This window comes from Pyxicephalus adspersus, chromosome 2 (genome assembly GCF_032062135.1).
Source record: "Pyxicephalus adspersus chromosome 2, UCB_Pads_2.0, whole genome shotgun sequence".
In the NCBI taxonomy this organism is placed as follows: Eukaryota; Metazoa; Chordata; class Amphibia; order Anura; family Pyxicephalidae; genus Pyxicephalus; species Pyxicephalus adspersus.
Genome location: NC_092859.1, coordinates 42,314,628 through 42,339,558, shown reverse-complemented (window position 1 = coordinate 42,339,558; position 24,931 = coordinate 42,314,628). Strand labels below are relative to the sequence as shown.

General features: G+C 36.8%; 1 protein-coding gene across 2 annotated transcripts in view; it reads right to left on the bottom strand.

The window, feature by feature from the left end:
- MGAT4B (alpha-1,3-mannosyl-glycoprotein 4-beta-N-acetylglucosaminyltransferase B) overlaps positions 1 to 24,931 on the bottom strand; it is a 258,169-nt gene that overhangs the window by 50,260 nt on the left and 182,978 nt on the right. The window contains exons 9-10 of one of the 2 annotated variants that reach the window (XM_072400585.1): positions 5,337 to 5,467; positions 1,277 to 1,378 (exon numbers count right to left, since the gene is read on the bottom strand). In XM_072400585.1, the coding sequence (XP_072256686.1) occupies positions 1,277 to 1,378; positions 5,337 to 5,467 (233 nt within the window). The remainder of the gene's footprint in view (positions 1 to 1,276; positions 1,379 to 5,336; positions 5,468 to 24,931) is intronic. The other variant, XM_072400586.1, reaches the window with a different exon arrangement.

Genomic DNA, 24,931 nt, shown 5'->3' with positions numbered 1-24,931 from the left:
TTTAATACATCTGTGCTGTTGTGAGTTTGGAAGACCTACAATCTGTTGCATCTTAAGAGGATATATTTATGTCTAAAAGCACAGGTAAAACCTTCGCTCTCACCAACATTGTTTAAACAGTGTATGCAACATCCAAGATATAAACATGTTCCTGAATCCTCCAGAATTGACTCTCTTTCTGGCCTGCTGCTGCTTCCTCAAAGTGTTATCAGTGCTAATAGAAAAAGAAGAGAAGCAAGGTTTTCTGGCCAATGAGAAACAACTTTAAAGTAAAATGTGTCTGGGCTATGGACATGTAAATATATTTTTTTACAAATGCATAGCTAGCAATAGATAGACTTTAAAACAAGTTAATATTGATGACTGAAGTTTCAGGATCTGTGGAGTAGTTTATCCTAAACTTTTCAGATAAAGTCCCTTAGGGCTGTATATATAAATGTTTATTCATTGATTCAGCAGTGTTATTATGCACAGCTGTTCTAATCCCCATGCACTGCTCTTTTCAATGCAGGTTAAAATGAAGACTAATTGGGCCTAGTTTATTAAGCTGGTATGGTATGCATCTGATCCAGGATTCAGAACATTTACTAGCCCATTCTGTCACCCAGTGGCCAATAATCATAAGATCAAAGCACTCACAACAGTAAATGCTATATCTTCTAACCAATAAACCAACCAACCTCAGATAAATTTACAGACAAAATTTCTAAATACACCCCTTAGTGTTACTTTTTATTTCTTAAGAGTTTTGATTTTTGTTTCTAAATGTAGCTCAACTCTTCCTTGTTAGCTGGTAGCCTCATAACCTTCTATTTTATAAGGTAAACATAGAGCAGGTGCACAGAAAAAGTGCTTAGACCTGACTTGAGTAACTTCATCGCTTCTACTGGAAATGTTAGGGATGGGATACTCCATAGCTGTTGTAATACCAAGGATATAAAAGATTTTTTTTTCAAAGCATTAAAGAATATTTTGCTGTTTGAATGTTCATAACTTGCCCACAATATTATTCTTTTCTCGTGTGCGACATTTTATTGCTAATGTGACCTTGACTAACGTGGTTTCCATGGCCCTTCAAAATACTTAGCAAATGAATGCTAAAATGAGATGAAAGTGTGCTAAAAAGTTTTTCTATTTAATATTTTGAGTGTTTTCCAAAAGTGGCACTGAACTGCTGAAGTTGTGGCCAAAAATAGACAAACACAAGGCTTAGGACTAGTGACCAGTATTGCATGCAGGCTCCCTGCAGCTGCTCCTTTCTTCATTACTGACTTACCATGCCTTGCTTTGCACTGCGTCTCTGTATAGAGACAGCCATCTTGATAGAGGCAGGGCCTTGCTTCCTCTTGTCAGAGCTGCCCCCTTGATGATGGGTGATCTGATGGAAGAATAATCAAGAAGCAGCAGGAGAGGTAGAGAATGCTCAGACCACAAAAATAAAAAAATAAAATAAAGCAGAAGCACATACCCCACTGCAGTGAAATGGCCAAATATTGCTTTAAACATAGGGTAAACAGAGATGTGCATGCAGATATATAGCTATGAGGCTCTAGACACAGGAAGTTATTGATATTTTGTAAGAGCATATTTAGAGAAAATGGTAAAATGTTTATTGTACTCCTTAGTCACAGTTAACATTTCTAGGTATTCCTTATAGTTTGTAAATATCACTGTTTTTGGTTCAGGTCAATTTAAGAAATGCAGCTATATCATATACTTTGCTAAAAACAATGAAGTATAATATAAACTGTAGATACACATGATTAGGCCAACTTTTTTCAACCAGTGTTGCCAGGCCTAATTTTGTATCATAATCTATGACATGCATTTCCCTTCCACAACCTCCTTTTTTCCCCAACAAAAATTATTGGGACATATGACGGATGACAGAGAATGTTTTTATAACACTATAACACAAAACTGCATATTACAATGATCTATTTACAATGGAAATGGAAGTATCACATGAAAAGTGCTCTGTATGGCCATATATTCGAAATGTAAAAAGTGAAAAAGATTATTAAAATACTTCAAACTTTCTTTTAAATAAACAGTAGAAAGAAAGTGTGATCCACCCTAATATAATTACCACTTGTTACGTCTTTTTCTACCTACCAAACACAATAAACCAGTATTTATCACAGATACTAAAAACACAAACTTGTAGGTTAGGTCTCAGTGGAAAAATACAACATACTAAATTCTATAGTGCTTCTACAGAGCTGAAGCAACAAAAAGCCAAGATGACCACATCTGTCTCAAATATAGCCAGTTCAATAGCTTTGCAGTATTCTATCAATGACATAAACCCTATTGTCCACAGAAAACAAAAGATGCAGCAAATATATTTGTATGAGGCACCTGAATGTGACACTGTCTATTAAGAATCCCTTTATTGTTCCAGTAAAGTTATGAATGTCATAGTATGCTGCTAGTAGTATAGTTTTTCTTTTTCATTTTTTAGTTTATTTAAAGTCGATGCAGGAAGACGTATTTTGATAGGCAAGTAGAGATAGAAAACAAAAATGTTCTGCTATTCCCTCAAACCCAGAACACCATTACCACCTTAACATATTTACTGTGCTCTCAGTTATATTGAACTATTTTTCTTTTTAAATTCTCCCTTTGTCGCGTCCTTTCAACACAAACCATGGAAGGTGCAATAATAGCATTGTCAGTGGATGACATTTAGTATGCACCTAAAAAGCAATGATTCCTGAGCACAAAAGAAACGATTAATGAACATAAAGGTACAATGCCGGTGGTGCTTGGTGTTCATACTAATCGTAAATCACTCACTTTTCTTATTCAGGCCAAAGTGACAGGGTATCTTGATAGACCAACCACTGGTACTTACCTGCCCAATGTTGCCTCTGCTTCTAGTTGTTCTGTGACCGTGTCATGTCTAATCCTTATGTAAGCTGAATATCTGTAAATGTCAGCACACTTATATGGTTTATTACTCCCCCCCCCTCTTTCCTCACATTGTTCAGGCCAGATAAATAGATGTGAAGGCTTTCTGCATCCATGGAAGAAGGGAGGAAGATCATGTGCTTCCCAATACCTGGAAGTTTGAAGCATTTCTAAGGGCTCCAACAGATAGAGATGTGGGGGAGCGCTGCTAGGTATCAAGCCACTGCGGGGGCCTTATTACTTTGCCCTCAATGAGCAGGTTCCTTGAAAAGACAATCAGTCAGGTCTGGCTCTGTGTAACAATACCTTCAAAATGATCACAGTTATGCAAAGTTACTTCTAAAAACTATACGTTTTGAACCCTATGTAGTAATAGTAACTGCATGCCTGAGCCTTTGGTTAAAGATGGGCCTGATGAATAATCCTGCCAGTATGTTTCTGCAGTACACCTGATTGCCCCTCAGTACTGACTACTTCTACCATGCTGAAATTTATCCAACCCTAGTTGTGTTAAAAGAATATGTGTACTTTGTTTTAATAAAAACATAACTGTATTTTGGCGGTATTTATACCTTCCTGGAGTTCGGCATTTAAAGTACAGGATGAACATTTTTAGGGTAAATTAGGTATATAAATGAATCATATTGGCAAATGCATCATATTAATTTTATTTGTTAGCATTTGTTGGCACAGGGAACACAAAGTTTAAATGTTCCTGAACATAAAAGATGATCTCAAATTACATATTTAAATAGTTTATAAATGTGGATCATAATAATTTATTACTGTTATCTGATTTTTGTATGGAACATATTGAAGCTAAGTGACTTTCTATCATTATTTATGAGTCCAATGCAATAATAGCTCACTGAGTGCCTGTAGTCAGTCACATTGGAAAGAAATCAAATTAATAAAATTCAGTTATTTAAGTTTCATCTCTGCAGCCAATATTCACTTGAAGCACAATGTTCTCATTTCAGACATTTCTGTGTTTGACTGGTATTTCTTTCTAATGTCTGCTGAAATATCCAATAGCATTTTATCCCTAAAATACCCTTTTGTATAGCAGATATGAAAAGCTTTTCTATTGTTGGAATATAAACACTTAAAGAAGAGAGATGCATCTTGCCTGGTAACTGAAATATGAAAACAGGGGCACAGGGTGGCTGTCTAGAGACTTACAAACAATTTATCTGCATTCATTTGTCAGCATAGGGTAAAATAGCATCTAAGGAATAGCTTTCCTGGTGCCCAAACTGTAGCCCAGTGGTACTTGTACAGCCCTTGGACCTCAAGTCTGTAGTAGAACCACTGCTTCAAGCAATACAATTAAAGTTGTTTATAGGAAAAGGATTAAAACTAAAGATAACTACTAACCTCTACAGCAAATCTGTTGTAATGGTCATTATTTTGAATTGTAAATTTGTTCCAACTGAGTGAATTTCCAAGTAGCGTATGTCTTTATTCTAAATGCCCAAAGATCCTTAAAACCTGAGTTTCTCCGTAATTTTAAAACTGAATTTAAGGAAAGCATCCATCTAGATACAATACAAAGGCTGAGGCTGCCACGACACGAATGGCCAAGTAGTAAGGATGGCATGGTACTATAGAAAAAGTCCACCTTCCAGTTTTCTGGATTGGCAATTTGAGTAGGATTGAACAGAAACTTCGAAGCATATATTTCACACAGCACTTGCACCTGAAATCTGGACAGGCTAAAAATAATGTAAATTTAATTATGTTTAGGCAGTTTTTTTTTTTTTAATAAAGATCTCCAAGACTGGAGAAGATAGACTATCATGGGTGAACCTGGTTGACCCAGCCAACCTGGAATATATTTGTGCAGGATTTAAAGTATTTGCCAACTAAGAACAAATTATTAAGGAATCCAATCCAGGTATTCCTTTCCAGTCTTGCAGAGCTTTTATAAATTAGGTCCAATGTGCTCTCTGAGGTCATTTTACTAGCTTTTATATTATTTAATTGAAAAAAAAATTTAAGGGCATGTATCAACTTGCTTTGGGCTGGTGTAAGTGGTATTAGTATAAAAATCAGTTTAAGACATATCTAAAATCATTCAGACTTGACACCTTCTTCAGGTGTATACTTGATCTGCTTCAAGAGATATTTGAATTCCTACAGACATCTATAGTATGGTTAAATGTAATAAACACAAACAAAAGCCTCTTGACATAGGCCATAATAACAGCCCTATTACTTGAAAATAACTTGCATTTAACACACAGAAAATCAAACTGTAAACAGTTTGTTACATGCCCCGTTTCACCAGATTGTATGGATCATAAGCATAAATGAAATGCAATGTTGTGATAACAAAATACAACTGATAATGCTGAATGAAACTAAAACATCAATGGAAAAAACATTTTACCATTATTCTCAATGGTATGATTATTACTTACAGCATCCTTTTCTGGATTGCACACTTTAACCCACAGGATGTGGTCAAGGAGCCAGTCAATAGGTTTGTCTTTGTAAAACATGAGGATAAACTCGACAATCAGGCTAAGATCCAGGGACTTGAAGAGCTTTCCTGATAATAAAAGAAATTGTGTTTACTTAGATTTTTCAAGGTAAAAAAAAAAAGTATAATTATGTTTTCAAAATGTCCACTGATATACCGGTAGTTTAATAAATGCGGATAATACTATTTGGCGCTTCCACTGGGAAAACTGGTGGCACTTAAGCAATAATGTCAACAATCAAATGTAAAAGATCAATGGGTAAAAGTAAAGTATGAAGTGACTCCAGAATAAAGAGCTGGCAAACAGAACTATATTACATATGCAAAAAAATCAATATACCAAAACATTCTTTAATATATTTGTTTTGATTGCTACAATTTATGCTACATGCTACAAAGATTTTGCCAGCTGTGCATCCATGATCTCCGTTCCAGCAAAAATGTTATTAGGGATTTAGATCTGTGACTGTGGAGGCCATTTGAGTACAGTGAACTAATTTTCATGTTCATGAGACCAGTTTGAGATGATCTGAGCTTCGTTACTTGGGGCATTATCCTGCTGGAAGTAGCTATAAGAGGATGGGCATACTGAAGTCCTAAAGGGACAGACATGGTCGGCAGCAATTCTGAGATAGGCTGTTGGATTTAAACATAGCTAGGTTGGTACTAATGGACCCAAAGTGCACCAAAATACTAATTTGATTCAAGGCAGGGTGGATCCATGTTTTATTGTTGATGCCAAAATCTGACCCTACCATCCCAATGTTATAGCAGAAACTTGGACAAGGTAACATTATTTAATCTTCTCCTGTCTGATTTTGGTGAGCCAGTGCAAATTTCAGCCTCGGTGCCTGTTCTTAGCTGGCAGGAGTGGTTACTTTTGCCCTAATGTCAGCTTGAATCAGTGTGGCTATTCTCCTCTGACTTCTGCCATCAACAAAGCATTTGCACTGCTCTCTAATTTTTAACTGCTTCTCACTGAATATTTTATCTTTTTTGGACCATTATCTGTGGTTATGCACAACAATCCCAGCAGATGCTAAAAAAATAATCAGACCAGCCCACCTGGTACCAACAACCATGCCATTAAAAGACACTTAAATAACTTTTATTACCCATTCTAATGCTTGGTTTGAAAAATGACTACATGCAATGACTGGCCGATTATATATTTCTGTTAACAAGCAATTAAGTAGATGTACCTAATAAAGTGTACCTGGAAAGTATATATATATATATATATATATACCATCCAGGTACATATATATCTTTAATAATTGCTTTTAGAGGCTGTTCCCCTTGCAAAGTTGGCTTATTTAAAAGGTAAAGAAAAGCACATGGAAGCTCAGCCAAAGCATGATTTATATAGAAAATAAATGTGGAGTTTAGTTTTAACCAGCACATCATTTAACGAAAGTACCAGTGTTGAATACATTAATGGTTATAAACAGCAGTCATTACCCATGAGAAAAGAGATAGGAAAATGTATGCAAAGCAAGTCATACTGGCCCAGAATACCAAGAACACAGCATTACTATCATCTTCTTTTTTACTTGCCCTCAGAAAATATATATACTAACATTTTTACAGTTTGCAATGTTGGGGCGCTCATGAATATAGGGTGGCATTAGAAAATCAGGCAGTATACAATAACCTTCCCCCCACCCCCCTCCCATATACACACATACTTAGCTTTCTGGGTAAAAATGTGAAAGTTTGACCAAGTGTATATATATATTTCTGTAGAGAAAAGAGGTAGAAGAGAAGGGATAGAAGAGAAGGAATAGGAAGGTTTGGGCAGGAAGAAAGCAGTTTGCCCAGATATTTGTGGTGAGCATTTTAGGAAAGAACGATGTTAAATCCCAAGCTCAGTACCAAATCTGCCTGACTGGCAATTTTTTTTTACTGATAAAAGACCACCTCCCTAATAGTGACAAAATAAAAAACATTCTTGGTAAATAACAATGTTTTATGGAAGGTGAACAAAGTGCTGAGAGTACTGGCTAAATCTCAGAAAGTTTCCAACTACATAGGATTTCTGCCTAAGCAGGATGTTACACATTTTTTGAAACACAACACAACAAGTATATTGATACATCTATTATTATACTAGCACATCACAAAGTAATAAAACAACTGCAGATGTAACAGTTTTCTAAGATAATGTAACCTTGACATATTTGACAATAGTGGACAGAGAAGTCATAAATAAGAACTCACAACAGCTGTACAGCTCTTATCTATAACAAAGCACCAGTAATCCTAGCGGGCTATATAAGCATTATGCCTAAGACTTACTAGCCCACTTGTTTAGCACTATTATACAGGTCTCTGAGACTCAAACTCAGTTATAGGACCAACACAATTACAGTGGGAATCCCTACGTTGGAGGTCGTCTCACTTAAACCAGATTCATATGGAAAGATCTTGTTATTAACCATGGATCTGAACAAAATCTGCTAGAGCGATCGTCATTCAGGTAAGGCCATGTCTAAGTTGGTTTATCATGACCAGTCTGGGTTTATTACCAATATATCTAGAACTGTCAACATTTGATAGGTATATATGCATCACTACATATTACTAAATGTTAGTAACAGGGCAATAGTTTGGAACTACTGAAAAGTGTGGTGGCTATACCTGTAGGAAGAGCTAGAAGTTGGACTGAAATTCATGAAATGGATACTTTTTTTTCCTCTTTATCTAAAGCTTTAACTCTCATTTTACCACCTTATCCAGAACCTTTCCTCTGGTAAGATATATAGGACAGGGATGCCCACTAACTGCCCACTTCATTCTTTGACTGGTAAATCAGCAAAACACAGATATTGAAAGCTTTCCCAGGCGTAATGAGAAAAACAAAATCGATCTAAAATCAGATGATGCTCTCTTATTTTTGGGTGACCTCCACAAGTTATGCATGTCATCCACAGAAGCTCTTTTAAAGCTAATTAGGATTAATCTACTTTGCTCCCTCAAGACCCATACAAACTTCTTGACTTGGAAGAATGGGGGTCTAGCTGTTCTCAATCATTTGGCTTTATTACCTAGCAATTCAGTTACATTTTCTAGCTATTTAAGCAGACAAACCCAAATTAATCCTTAACTTTTGCAATAGTAGCCTCACCAGCTAGTATTGGTATTCTTAAATCTGACTCATTGTCAACATCACTACACCCACTCTTTCCACCAGCAGTAGTTACATCAACAGTGACCATCTAATGGTTGAAGATGATTGCTGTCCATGGTGGAGCTGGCAGATAGGATGGCGCCTTTTGAGGAGCAGCTACAGGGCAGCTACACATAGATAGATATGTGCCATAGTCAGCAAGTATGAAGTGCATACTTACAGTTTATTCTCAGAAGCTCTCCACCCACCAACAAGTTTTGTTCCGCTTTAGGTGTTAGTGTAAAGTTAAGCATTAGCAGATTATTTTAGATGTTTAAATGTTATAGGTTTAGGTAGGGAGGATTAAACATTAAAGCATGCTTTGGGTTATGTGACAGTTAAACTTTAGGATAATTTGTAGACACCGTAAACTAACCTGTCACAAGGATCTGCTTTACTTTAAAGCTATACCCGATAAGTTCTGCAGTGGAAAGTTTTTAGGTGGAAGGAAAAGAGTTCAGTTTGCTGTAACAAGGCCAACCTAATTCTTCCTGACCTAGTATGGCATTTGGATAAAACACATCAATTTTTTGTAATTTTTTTTTTACCAGTATATCACAACATGGATTGTTTTGCAATAAAAATATTTAAAAAAATGGAACAAAAAAGAGTTTTAAACAAAGGACTATTGGATAAGGTTCATATGCTGTGACTGTTGTGTCTACCTTCAGCATCAACTGTGACATTTGTGAAGGGGGTAAAACCCAAGTGAAAGGTTTTGCGAACAAGAAATCTTTCTTTTTTACATAATATTTCACAACAGTAAAGAGAGACGTGAGATAAAGTTGTACAACACTATTGCACCACCCATCTGGAATGGCAGCTTTTGAATTTTTCATGGTATAATTCTAATGAGGACATAATGAGCATAAAATCTGCAAGGTGACTATTGACCAAAGGTGAGACAGCTACTGGCTAAGAAAGACACAATGTAGCTAGGAGAAACAAGCTGTACTAATATAATAACTTCACGACATGTTTTACATTATTATTGTTAATATTACCATGATGATCATCACCCAAAACATAGAGCATTTCACATGTTATATTGTCAAAGAACTCTGAATTTCAGTGGATTTTTTTTCTAACTGATCAACAGAAAGTAGACCCTTTCATTTCTGAATGAAAGCAGATCCCTGCAAAATGATAATAAATAAACTACAGTAATAGTAAAGTTGGTACCATAATACCTATTGATTAATACAGATTAAATGAGCCAGCACAGCTCTGCTTTCAGCATGAAACCTGCTTTAGTTAAAAGTCCAAACTAAATAAAGCAAGGGGGGTTACTGCACCAGTTGAAATGTTCATCCTTTTTTATGTACAATACTGTGATCAGTTGAGTGATTGTGGCATCAGGTGAGTCAGTATATGGAATGACCTACACCAGGGGGTTGTCAAACTTTTATGGTCACTAGGCCATTTATGGGATGGGCAGGAGTACATATGGCCAGACTCTGAGTCCCGCCCTAATGGCTCTGCCCACAACCAGGGAACACCCCCTGAAGTGAAATCCCTCTCCTCCGTATGAATTGCGGAGTAGAGGGATTTACCATCAGGGAGCCTTCCCTATTTACCGCGCCGGCGAAAGTATCAAGGCTGGCCACGGTAAATAGGGGAGCAACAGCAATGAGGCGGCACCGGAGCACTGGTGGCTTTGGCAGTTCCTAACGCCCCCTGGCAGATCTGGCCAGAAACCTAAAGGCCGGAGTTTGCCAACCCCTGACCTACACTATAAGACAAAACCTCTAAACTACTTCATAAAAAGGTGATTCAAGTTTAGGAATGTATACAAAAAAAAATGTAAAGTCACCAATTTTTCCTTAGATTACATGTAAACAAACTAAGAGATATAAAAAGGAACACGACACAACTGAAACGCTGCCAAACACAAGCTGCCCATCTGAAATGGAGTAACCATGGAGTAACCACAGAGGAAGGAGACTATAAATGGAGCCACTGGAGAACTTGTCCACTACAGACTTATGCCTACCTTAAAAGAGTTAAGGTGCGTACACACTTCCAATTTTTATCGTTCCAATCGAACGACGAACGATCGATTGGGCAAAAAGTCGTTCGTAAAAAAGTAACCAACGACGCCGACGAACGAGGAAAGTCGCTGGAAACGAACGACCGGACCGACGGATCGGATTGGACGACGATCGTTGAACATCGTTCGTGTGTACGGTCGTTCGTTGATCGTCCATGTTCAGAGCATGCGTGATGAACGAACGTCCGTTCACTTTCCTGTCGTGCACATAGTTCCTCTATCGCTCAAACGATCGTATCTATTGTGAGTACAATATCTACGAACGATCGTGTCGTTACCTCTATGTGCAAGATCGGTGCTATACGATCGTTCGTGTATATCGTGCAGGAACGTTCGTCGTTCGTTTTCCGACGATAATAATTGGAAGTGTGTATGTAGCTTTACAAGCCTCAGTGGATGAGATTAAAGAGAGTTTGTATACAACAAAGAAGTATGTGACTCCAAAGTCAGCTAAAGGTTCTATGGTTTGTTGAGATCAAATAGCAATCTAAAGATTAAAGGGGGTTAATATGCTGTAGGTATGTTCGCACTAAGCCCTATTTGTAGTGGGTAGAATAGAAGAGAGGGTAAAAAAATAGCAAACAAACTTTCAGACTCTCAATTAGTTTAATTGAATGAACCTTTCTATGAAAGGAAAGTCAAGGTAGTCATCAAATTGCTTCCTTATAACAGATCTCTAGGATGAGACTGTTTTAGAAGTCCTAATAACACCAAAACTCATTAAAAAAAATCAAGTGAGTTTTGTGGAAAATAGGCAAGCCCCAAATGGCACAAGAAGGATGGTAAACATTCATTGTTATGTAGAAGTGAATAAAAGTACGGTTAAATGCTTATGTGGTGATGAGGTAATTTTGACACTAACAGGGCAGGCTTCTTCGATGGCACTTTTTTAAATAATATTTAATCTTTTGATAATGCCTCCTATTATAAAAAAAAAAATATCTAAATGCAAAATTTTTCATGTTGGTTCCCTGTGTAGGGGGACCTCTTTCCAAATACCTTTTGTTTGGGTAGATAAAAAACTTTCATAGCTAGGCATTAGTGTAGTTCACTCTACTTCTGAACATTATGATTTCAATTATCTTTCTTTATTTGTTGATCAAAAATCTGAGATCACTCATGTTGTACAGGTGGAACTATCCTGGCTTTGGAACAATATGACCTTTAAAATTCAAATCCTGCCCAAGATTTTTCGGACTATGCCTATTGTACTTTCTGCCACTTTTTTCTCCAAAATCCAAACTGTTTTAACGATCTAATTGAAGTCTGTGAAAGGCCTAGATTTGCTCATATTTACCTAACCTTTTTATTATATTTACCTGAGGGTTACCTAACCTTTCTCCTTGCAACATATATTTAACCTAATGCTAATATTCCCCAATTTCCTCCTATTCAGGTAAAAGTAATGACATGGAAATGTTTAGTCAATAACATCAGTGTACATCCCAGAAATGTTTTTAAACTGGGTGGGAAGAAATATAGGTGGGTGGCAACCCCTGTATTGTGTCCAAACTGTTCAGTAGCCACCCAAAAGCAGCTGGGTGGTTACTGAAAAGTGCCCGGTTGTCCACCAGGCTAAAAAGCGCTGGGGAGAACACTGAACAAGGAAGAAAAACACACTTCAGTTAATATTCCCATTCTTCTCAGATCCTTCAAACTAGTGGCCTTAACCCCAAATCTTGGCAAGAGAAAGGCTATATAACTCATTGGAAATGTTCTTCTTCCCATCATTAAGTAATATAAATTAATACAGAATAAACATTTCTCTTTGTTATAGTTCTTTGCTCTGCAGCTCTTTGTTGTAGACAATTTATCGAGACTGGTACTTTTCTTCATATGTATTGGCATTGAAAATACTTGTCAAGCTTTTGAAACTCAGTCTTCGGTTTTGTTCCAAGATTACTGGCCGTATTACTAGGCACACGCTGCCCTGGCGTTATTAAGTAAAGGAATAGAGAAATTCCAGGATTTTTGAGAGCTCCAGTCTCCTATATTCAAGTTGCTGCCAGATATAGGAAGTATACTACATAAATGATGTATATGGTCTCCTGCACATTCACTCTGAAACTATTTGGTCTACATTAGTTAAGAAAGTTCTCCCTTCCTCCTTTGATCTGCCTTTTTTGTTCCCCATAGTTTATACTTGTTTATACATATTTCTCTTATCCCAATATCCCTACCCTACCTTTCTCCTTTCCTCCTTCCCTCAGTGGGTTGGCCAGGTTAAAGTAACATTAGATTGGAAATAGCAAGAAGAAATAGGGTCAAAGGTCCAAGAATCCACAATTGTGGTCCACAATTTGTTGGCTGTGGAAGTCTGTTAAGAGGGCAACCAGAAAGGTTTTCGGCTGATCCTTTGATCTGCCAGGCAGTATGTCTAACAGCATATGAGTAGAGATCATATGCTAACAGGTTTTGATCTGCTGGCTCTGTGCCCAGGAGCAAAGTCAGGTGGATACTCAGCTTGGGAAGATTGGGAGCTAGAACAAGGAACATACAAGGAGTTGGGGAATAAGAAAGATAGGGGATTGGGCTGCAAAGAGCCCCATTTCTTTACGCATCATTTTCTTGTGCATCTAAATAAAGTGTTTGCTAATAATAAATGACTTTGGGAAATTGTAAAGCTCATTTTCAGGAAAATCACACTCGTGAACACTTGCTAATATAATATTTTCTGTTAAAGTCATGTGACAGGTTAGAGCCAGATTTTAGCAACGTGTCACAGGGGTCCTCCGATACTTTAGGATTCTGAACCTAAGTGACAACAGGCACAGGGGCTGCCACAAGCCTATTTGGCTGGCCTTCACGTAGCTCCAATATCTGGTCTGCATGATTGGAAGAGGCAGCAGCACGTGAGGGCCAACTCAGGCAAGCATAGTTTTGGTATGTATAAATGGATTTAAAAATTGTTGATATTACATTGTTATCAAAACATCTGCACTATGCAATATAAATTCAACCTTGACAGCACAGTTTTCCAAACTAGATTTTATTTTAAAAAAGCCATGAAATTACAATCATATATTATAAACTAAATGCAAAAATTTCAGCTGTTATGAGATAGGCCTAACACATTCCTCTAGTCTATATTAGAGGATGATTCTTCTTTCAGTGGGTTAATCGACAAAGAAAAACCTGACCTACTTATCTTTTAGGCTTGTAATAATATGTGATTATGTTGTGGAATAAAACACAAAGATTATTCACTCCAAACAATGTATGCTTGCTGGAAAGAATAAAAAAAACAAACTAGCTAGACTTGTATTCCTGTTGGTCTCCTGAGACTCAGTACACTATGCATATAAATGTGATTTCAGCACTGTAAGATCGGAGATGAAATAAGATCTCTGCAACCTTTATTTCTCATTTCTTGCACATGAACACACACATACACACAGGCACAACATTTTTTTTTAGTAAAAAGCCGAGTGCTTAATGGGAAAAGGAGCAAGCCAGCTAAACAGACAGTACTTTGTAGTAAATGTTTCAATCTGTGGGTGGATGAAGTAGCAAAAAGCCGGAATTGACTCATTATCTTGGCCAAATTTTTTTTTTTTAATGAGCTCCAGACAAAAAATATATTGCTTTTGCACATTTTTTTTTTTATCTGAACTGAAGAAAGGTGACACCAGGTTTCTCACTCATCTGTCTTTTGAAACACTTGTCAAGGCTGCCAAGTGATCACAGAAAGTTGATTTACGTCAATAAAAAAGAAATAAAAAAATCAGCTCACTGAATGTTACAGCTCAGAAAACATATTATTTCACTATAATGTGCTACATCTTTTGTTCTTGTAACCTTAAAGTACAACATTATTTCAAATACTAAAGAAGCAGTAAGACCTGCCAGGGCGTTTTTTCTTCACAGTCCTGGGATATTTTATTTGTATCCAGGCCAACCTCACAGAAGTAGATCACAGAACCCTCTATGTCCCATTTGGCCTCACAGCCAACGACGGGCAAGATGGAACAACATAAGGCATCTGCTGAAATTGTATCTTTGGTCTCTTGTCTACCACTCATTTCAAAACTCTTGTAAGTCCCACTGGTCAAAGCATTTTAATTAAATATTTCAAGGTGAGCATTTGCTATTCAGCCACCTGTCTTAGTCTCCTAGTTGACAGAGTGTTGTCAGCTAGATCCTGCTAACAAAATAATATACAAGGCAATGAACACAGCATCATAACTAAACAATGAATAAACATCATGCTCAGTGTGTATGACATGGTGGTCAAAGACACAGATGAAAGAGATGAAGATAATGCCTTTTTTATCTACTCATTAGGTTTAAATGTTCTTTTTTTGTTTGTAAAATATATGCAATACAATAGACCTATGCAATCAAATAGAGTTATTTACACATCCTCTTCTTTGTTATATGCAATACCACAACATGATTTAGCATACTTCCTATCCTGCTGGTAGCTCACTGACTGTTTTACTAGTTGTCTGGAATGCTCTTTAAAACACACTTTTTTAAGAATAGAAAAGATTGGTAAGTGTGCCCAAACAACTACAATTTTGAGAAAGGAATGCAGAATTAACAGCTATTCTTGTCTTACTGAGTAACAAATAAGGTATTTATAGGTGTATGATATTTTGTCCACCCTATAAATCTTTAGTTGCTATCAACATTAGCTACAATGGGCATTATCATTTATCAAGACTTTAAAAGATAGACTATCATGGGTGAACCTAGGTGATCTAGCATACTTGGAAGCTTAGGGGAAGATACCAATGGAAAAAAAGAGAGGTTGAACAACTCAGTCAGGGTTGGGTGAACAGGTAGTAGGCAGAGATTATGAAAGAATATAGGTAACCTTGACTGCACTAAGTCTTGTACTATATTTCAAAAAGGAAGGGCAGGAGAGAAACAGGGGTAAGATTATCCCTCCTGTGATAGTAAAATAAAACACCAGGGAGGAAGGAATAATTCTAGAACAATTATTTATGGTTAATTTTCATTTTATGATCTGTAAAGGTTTTTTTTTTAAAAAAAAAGTTCCACCTATAGACAATACTGGGCATCAAAGATTCCACTTTTGTAGGCTTTAAATTTTTTTGCATCTATTTACACAAACACGCTATAATCTTTTTTTTTTTTACAGAAAGATACTGAATTTGTTAGTTGTAAAATACAGTGTTTAATCACGTTTTCATGTCAAAATGTGTGACTTCGCATGTGTGCAGAAAATGAACAAAAGTTCCAACAGAAAATGTACCGGGAATTTCTGTCTACTTCACAGGGTAAATAGAATAATAGGGGAGTAGGATAATACTAGATTGCTTTTATTTATATCTATATATTGATAACCTTTCTGTTGGATTATGCATTCATTTCAATAATGCAAACTTCAAGAAAAAATGGGTTGTAGGTAACCAAAGTATGCAGATTTTTTTTTAAAAAAGGTATTCTCTGTAAAACTTATGAAGTTGGCCCCTTTATTTCATTGTCCAGTGGTCTAAATACTTCCTTCAATACAGATCTTTTCTTGGACTTTCCCATTATATTTAGAATGAAAAGAAAACCATAAGTATTAACCATAAGTAAATGCTGGCCAGGCGAAGAAAGAAAGAAAAGGGGACAGGTGAGAATTGTAGGTTTAGTTCCACTATATTATTAAAATATATTTCAGTTTGCCATCATTAGGCCTGAGAAGTAGAAAAACATTATTAGGCATCCCGTTCTGCCTAAGTATTCTTCTCATAGCAAGAATCTTTGCAGTGAGCAATTATAACATCTACCATACTCTACAAATTTGCTTAGGTGAGAAAGTTCACTCATTTTAGCCAAATCTGATTTCTGTGTAATGCACTGGAAAATATGCACAGACAGTACATCTCTGAAAGGTTTGAGTACAAGGGCAGTAGGAGTATATTCCCTTTAGCCTGTGCTAAGCAACTTTTTTTCTTTGCATCACCATCACCTACTAACTTTAAAAGCATATTTGAAGCTGATTGGTAGATGCAGGACACTTTTTAAGTTGCATTTTTTTCTGCCCTAGGCAATGTTTATTTTAAAACAACAAGGGATGCATTCAATGTGCACTAGCAGGCATGTTTCCAGGATCATCATATCATAGGCAAAAATGCATATAGTAATCTGGTACAAAATAGAAGTGCCAAGGTGCAACTGTTTAAAAACAAATAATCAGTTAGTCTCTCTTGCACTGTGGTTAACCTATTGAAAGAATTCTGAAAATGAATAATCAGCTTCAATAAACTTAGGCATGTAGTTTTTTACCAAATGCAAAGTGCAGAAATGTAGACAAAGATGTTGTATGACATTTATCATGAGTGACTTCAAAATAATGTTGTCACTGGTCTTCTTGCAGAGCTGTTTTCATAGTTCTTTGGCTAGTGCATTCGCACTGTAACAGTTTCTGTTTTTTCAATTATTCGCTGGGTTGCGTCTCAATTTGAGAACTTCAGGTGGTGGATGCCTTTCAGATATAGTCTGTTTATACATAATCTACCATCTTTAAATGCCTTTTGTTTAACAGAGTGGCTGTGTTTGTATATTAGGGAAGCATTCAGTGTTTGAGAAGCAATAAACTATGGAAGAACAGAGAGAGCGGTGGGGATTACACAAATCCATAAATCCATCAGGATTTAGACAGCCTGTGACAGTGTTGTCAGAAAGTACCTTATAAATCAGAGGCACGCTGCTAACCAATAATAGGGCTCTTTTGTGAAAACATTAGCTACATTCTGTGAATGGATTCCTATTGCCTATAGAGTCAGAAAAAAGCTTCAGTTGAAAAGATTGGGGACTTTTAAGAGTTACAATCTAATATAAGAGTGCAAACTCTTAACGAATAATTCTAATTTAAATTCTCCTTCAGGGAGCAGAAGATGTTATGACACAAGTAACCTAATTCAATGAACTGTTAGATAAAGGTAAATGTAGCTAACTCCCTCAGCAGAGACTGTGAAAAGCAAGCATTCTCATACAATGTTTAATTGACTTTGGTTCAACATTAATGTTTTTTTTAAAGATTTTGCCACCTAAAGGGTCAGTTCACCCAATACATGTTTACATTTGAGTGGAGGTCAGTGCTCTGTACCCAGTGCCCAGGTCTGCCCATGTGCCATAGAGGTCACAGACTTCAATGAAGCAAGATAGAGCCCAAAAATAGAAAGTTTTAAAAGGGAATTGCTAAGTGGTTTGCCAGGGTGACAACCTCTAAAACCTTTGTCCAGAGAGGACTTAGTTGTATCCTTCCCTTACAAAACAAGTAGAAAGTTTCTATAGAATTTCCAATAAATTTAAAATAGTTCCTTCTCATGGTTGCTAAACAATACAAAAATGAAAATCACATAAATATCAAATATAAAAGAAAAATCTGGTATACACAAAGGCTCTTTTTATAAAACAAGGAATCTGACATCCCCTGGTGAGATACTACCACTGAAACACATGGACCTGGAAGATTCCCACGTGGGAATGTTTGAGAGGTTCCCTATTTTATATTATATGTTCCCTATATTATATTATATATATTATATGCACTACACTCGGTAAGGTGTCCAGTACATTACATACTCCTTACCATAATGTTCATTTTCTTTAACAGTTGCTGGTTGCTTTGTAGTGGTCAATGACTTTCCTTTTAGACAAACTGTTGGCTACATTATATGTGCACAAAACGTATGTAATGGAGGAACTACTCTATCTGGTAGAAGTTGGATAATGGAATCACAGTGAGTATCTGAGAATAGGCATGGGTCACATCTAAAGGTGTGTCTGATGTGAAGATTCCGCTGTCATTTTTCCTATGCAAAACAGGAAATATTCAAGTATAGTTATGGTTAAATGATCACAGGACAGGAATATCTTTTTAAACGTGTCAGAGTCACATTAAAAATATTATGCTTTAATAAACTATTGAATTACTCATCCTGGAAGAGGATGAGTGAAAGAGGATGCTGCTGTCTTGCAGAATGAATTGTGATGTGAACCGCCTAGTTATGTAGTGGGGCATGAAAAAGCTAACACGAGACTGGATGAACATAATTACAAATATGTCTTTAGTAAAAACAAAGCACATATTTATGTAAGAACTGTGTAATTGGAGTTTTATTCAGAGTTCTGTAGAATTTAAGGAACTTGTAGGATTGCCTGATGCTGCAGTAGACCAATTAAATCATTGGCCCTGATTTATTAAAGTTCTGCAAGGCTAGAGAGAATACACTTTCATTAGTGAAGCTGGGTAATCAAGCAAACCAAGAATACATTTCTAAAGTCATTAGCTATGTGTTAGCAAATGTTTTCAAACCTGCACCAGATCCATTCCAGATTTGCTGGATCACCCAGCTTCACTGATGAAAGTGTTTTTACTCCAGCTTTGGAGAACTTTAACAAATCAGGCCCAATGTGTTAGGTGTTCAGAAACATAAAGCTCTGCAGAATAACAGAAATCTGCACAAGCAATATTACAACATTAGTGAGCTTCATGTTGCACAGTAAGAATGCACTGAAGCCTACACACTGCCTCCCAAATAGACAGAAATTTACCAGTTTAAGCAGGGATTCCAGCAAGCATTAGGTTAATCAGCATTTCCATTTAAAAGAGCTGCAACATGCTGGGTTTTAAGCATGCAAATGCTCAGAACTTACACACATGTACACTGACTGAACTCATTAGTGAAGAACATGTCTTAAAAGGCCGCAAAAACCAACTGCACGCCCACAATAGCCAAATTAGTGTCACTCAGGAGTAAGAACAGAATAAATTTATGTGTGAGAGGTTTACGTAAACTATAAAAGCTAGGGCTACACTTTTTCCTTTTTATTACATCATCTCAGACAGACGAATGCATTGAACTGTGCTGGCTGCCATGACAACAGAGGTGGCAAGGTTTTAGGCCCATAATAAATATAGGAGCCCACCAAGAAGCAGCAGGGGTTGCTGGCTTTGGTTATTAAATCTTAAAGGTCTCATAAAGGGGCAGGAGTATGTAAACAGTTTTGATTTCACAATGCTCTGGAATTCGAAATTCAGATTACAGATGTTTATTTGATTTAAGAGATCTAACTTTTCTTTTTGCTTCCTGTGTAAATTATTGGATATACTTTGAAAACACATTACACTTTTTAAATGTACTAATAAGTTTTGGTTAATGGATGGTGTCCAAACAATATGTAGGTTGTTACACAAGTGATCTTGTAGCAGTAAATTAATGAAGGTTTGCGATTAGTTTTTTGAACAGAAATTTGTTGCCATGGAAATGCATAGCACTTTGTAGTTTGGTTTCTGAGTATCTGTAAGAGAATCATGAGATACATTAGCTACTCATGACATACAAAGCACCTGCTAGTAGGTATGTCACACCAGCCATTTGGTGATGTAGTAAAAATAATGTAGCCAGGATAAACAGAAGTTCAGAGTTGTATATCTATTACACATCTCTGCTAAAATGTCACTAGTGTGTCATGGCTCTTTTTAATTAACTTGTATTAATAAATGGTTAGATAGAGGTTAGGTGATGCCCCCCGTTCCACCTACAAAGATATGAATTGTTGTCATTTGCAATCAGTGACCACCCTAAAAAAGTTGAGCACGTAAGCAAAAGTGAGAAGCAAAAAAAGAAGGTTGTTTGAATCAGCAAATTAAAGTTGAATAATAAATCAGCAAATCACATGGCAGCAACTTGACAATGTAGACTATATCAAAACCATCTGCTGGTTCTGGATAACCGGGGTTCTACGGCAATCACGAGAGATCAGAGCAATCAGCAGAGCTCCGCTCCATGATTGGCTGAGGAAAGGGAAACCCTCATGACACTTGAGCTGTCATCAGGGTTTCCCTTTTCTCAGCCATTCAGCACTAAAGGTGAATGGGGACAAGTCTCCAAGAACACATGCTCCACTAGGGCTGCAGAAGCAATAAAGAAAGCGAAGCTGTCAGCAGAGCAGACCCCTGCTCCGTGATTGGCTGAGGAAAGGGAAACCCTGATGGGGGTTCAAGTGTCATCAGGGTTTCCCTTTTCTCAGCCATTAAGCACTAGAGGTGAACAAGTCTCCCCATTCAAGTCCAGTGCTTAATGGCTGAGAAAAGGAAACCTCAGTTATCCGGAAACTACACTTTTCTAGAATTGCCCATTCCCTGTGGGTGCTGGATAACTGAGGTTCCACAGTAATTTAAGTGACATTGAATATGGGGTGGTTGTTGGTGCCAGGCAGGCTAGTCTGAGTATTTCAGAAACTGCTGATCCACTGGGATTTTCACTTACAATCATCCTTAGGATTTACAAAGAAGGGTCTGAAAATATTCAGTGAGTGGCAGCTCCCTGGGTGAAAATGCCTTGTTGATGGCAGAACAGGAAAATAGATGGCCAGACTGGTTAAAGCTGAAAGGCAACATTAATTTAAAAAAAACACTTGTTGCAACCTGAGGTACCCAGGAGAGCATCTCTGAATGCACAACATGTTGAACCTTGTGGCTACAGCAGCGGGAGACCATAAGGGTGCCCCATCCCTTTATGACTGCAGTATACGCACATTCTGTTATCTACTTTCAGCAAGATAATGTGCCATGCCACAAAGAAAAAATAATCGCAAATTGGTTTATTGAACATGACAATGAGTTCCCTGTACTCAAATGACCTCCACAGTCACTGATTTCAAATCAACAGAACACTTTTAGTATTTGGATTGGGAGATTTGCATCATGGATGTGCAAATCTGTAGCAATTGTTTGATGCTATCAAGTCAGTATGGACCATTCCACAAATCCCTGTGAAATATATAAATGCATATATATATATATATATATATATATATATTTTATTTTTTTCACCCAAAGAATATGAATATTGTGTAGGGAAGGCTATCAAATTTAACAGTACCATCCTGATATTAAATAATAGCAAATTGACTAAAACTATGCTATGTTCAGCCCTCTACTTACAGAGACTACACTATAGGTCCTTACCAGGTTGACCACTAATGAATTGGATCATCATGAAGGCCAGGCAACTACTATTTTCAGGAGAGTTTAGGAATGGCATCCTTTATACTTACTCAGTATGTTTCCTTTAAATAGAAAACAATTGCCAGTTGAGTGTACTTTTAATACCACAGACTGCCCATACTGCACTACACAGACCCATTCTAGCTTTATCATCCCATCAGAAATTAGTTCTACTAAAGTTATTGAATTACTTAGCTCCTATACACAGATTAAATGATTCTGCAATCAAAAACCTTGGGGGGTTAATAAAACCAATTAGAATAAAAACTCCATAAAGTATGTTTAATATGATATCACTGTTGTGGTGTTGTCTAAAATAAGGAACAATCAGTAAAATCTTCAAAGCAACGAATATAAAACTCACTATATTGGTTTCATGAACTTCCTTTGGGAGCTCAGATGTGCTATTTCTATCAGCGATATTTTATTACATATGTATAATGATACAAAATTTAAAGCCCCAGTGTCACAGTTTATCATGGGATGTTAGTTGCTCCCAGCGGTAGAACATGTTGGAATATACAGATTCAATTAGAGCTGAATGAAGTGATGACAGAAACAAATACACTCACAAATACACTCACTAATTAAAGGGACTAAGTGTTGTTGCATGTATGTTTTTTGCTTATTATATTCAAGAATATAAAAATAATTTAAAAAAAATTACAATTGAGCAAATATGAAATATCACATTTAATATTTATGATTTCCGATCAAAACACCATCATAAAAAAATGTTTGGCAGCTCCTTCATCTGAAAGATTACCCTTTGCAAATGTCTGTCCAACATTTGCAATTTTCTCCATTTTCACTAAAACAACCTCACCCATTTTCCACTGTGATGAAAAATGCAAAGAACATGTGTTCTTCAGGGTACCCTGATTGCACATGGAACATGAAATCAAAGACGGGGGCTTCTATGTTGACCTCCCTTTTCTCAGAAATACAGGGGCAAGGATACACTCAAAAGTGCACCCAGGACAGTTCTATCTATCAAATGTAAAACATGCTGAATTAGGTAAACTTTTTGTATGTTTGCCATCAAGATTGTCTTTAGTGGCCTGTTTATGAGCATGGTAATACATGTGGTAGAATGATAGTCTACAAAACATCATGGATGGCTCAGGGGCTAGCATTCTAGCTTCTGGTGCTGCCCTGGGGTCCAAACCCTTAATATAAAATACGATGCTATCTGTTTACGTTATGTTTCCCGTGTTTGTGTGGGTTTTCTCCGGGGACTCTGGTTTTCCCCCAAACCTCAAAAAAATGGCTTCCTCTGTAACTGTCACTGGCTTCACTTAAACTGACCAGAGGGGCACACACTACTCATTGCTCAAGGAACCTCTAAAAAAAAAAAAAAAAAGCTTCTCTAAAGCATATTGACTACACCAATACAGGGAATCACTCACTGTGTCCTTTTAGCACTTAACGCAAGAAGATTTTGATCATTTAGACTGAAGTTTCTTCTTCTAAGGGCACTCTACAACAAACTTGTTTCTTTCCTCATTTTTTCCAACACACTATCACACTTTACAACCAAGTGCCTATCTGGAACAGTAATTGACCAGGATGCCTATTTAATGTACAGCGCTGCGTAATATGTTGGCGCTATATAAATCCTGTTTATAATAATAATAATAAATGCCTATTGTTGCTTATGCTATTCAAGCTAAGTCCTCTGTACAAGGAATTGGTATTGTAGGACCTGACCATAAACTTGCCTTCTGTGCAGACAATCTGCTACTTTATGTTTCCAACCCACTGGTCATTTACTCTTATCCAAGAATTTTTTAGAATTTCAGTAATTTTAGGATGAACTCTCATTTAGTCTAAGCTGTTGGATGTTTTTTTCCTACAGGTGAATCTTCATTTCTCTTGCAGGTGTTCCCTTTACAATGATGGCTATCACTTACCTTTGGGTTCAGATCCTGCGGGACCTAAAGTATCTAAACTACTTAATCCTTTTAAAAGATATACTAGCCTATCTACAACAATGGTCATTGAAGTGATATCCTGGTTTGATCATTTTATTCTTATTTAAATAGACATTTTTCTGCAATTTTTCCACCTTTTCCAACATCTGCCAATGTTAGTTTCCACAAAGTTTTTTTTCCAACTCAAATCCACTATAATTATATATATGTTGGCTTCCTCCAGTCCTTATCTACGATAACAGTATTTCGATTTATCTCAAGAGTTAGGTGGCCTACGTCTTCTCTATTGTAAATTCTACTACCATGCTTCTTTACTGGCACTGTAGCATGGGGGGTTAGGTATTTGCAATATATTGCAAATTGGCCGGTGTTTGCAATATAATAAAATGAGGGACTTAACTGCTTACTTGGAAAATCCTGTTATTCTATTCTGACAACTCACATAAGTTAGGTGCCTTTTATACTTCACTCTCATTGGGCACCTGTGTACTCAGAACTCTTCACCTACTCATCTTGCCTCCCAGATTCATGACTCCCAGTTTTGGTCATCAATTTATTTCCATATAAACAGTGTAACAAGGCTTTTCAATTTCTATGTCCCCAGAGATTGTGCTCCTATATTTCTGGGGTCTGCCTCCACAGCCAAGAGTGGTTTTCCCCCATTATTAGAAAACAACTTATCAGAGTACCAGAATGAACTGTACTTTTTGCAACACACAGAGGTAAGAGGAACAAATTTACAAATAAATTCTTGGATAGTGTGGTTGATTTTCTTAAGGTAACGATTGTTCAAAACAAATTTTTATTGGTATTGGTACCATTGGTTCGTGAGTCTTACAGGTGGACACCAATTTCTCAGTCTTTTCCTTCAATATCCTCTCTCCTCTGATACTTTTCTAGGCACTTTAGTCACACGTTTTAGATTAGCTACTGCTAATTTAACAGTATTACATGTTTTGATGTACCCCTTGTAGACACTTTACCCCTTTCTTCCACTCTTGGGCTGACCTCGTTTAAATTTGAGATTAACTGTATTTTTGAGGCGTCTTTACTTGTTGTGTTATTATTTCTGTGTAATCTAAAATTCTGAATAAATCTTTATTATATGTGATACGAACTGTTGCTGATCACTGGTGCAGGCACAAACAGCAAGCATCTAGGAGTGCCTGCACAATCCCACAACAGCATTTAACACCTTAACTGAATTTACAGCTAAATGAGCTATTCCCTGGCAAAGCTTTGACATTTTCTGATAGTGGCTCTTCTTTCAGGGGCTGAAGCGTCAGAAAGAAATCTTGGGTACCTGGACTCAGAAACAGCAAAAATGTACACTCCTAACAAATTTAAATGCAATAGGTTAACTCCTCAGCTATAAAATTGAAGTCCAGTGATAGGTTGGTGTTAA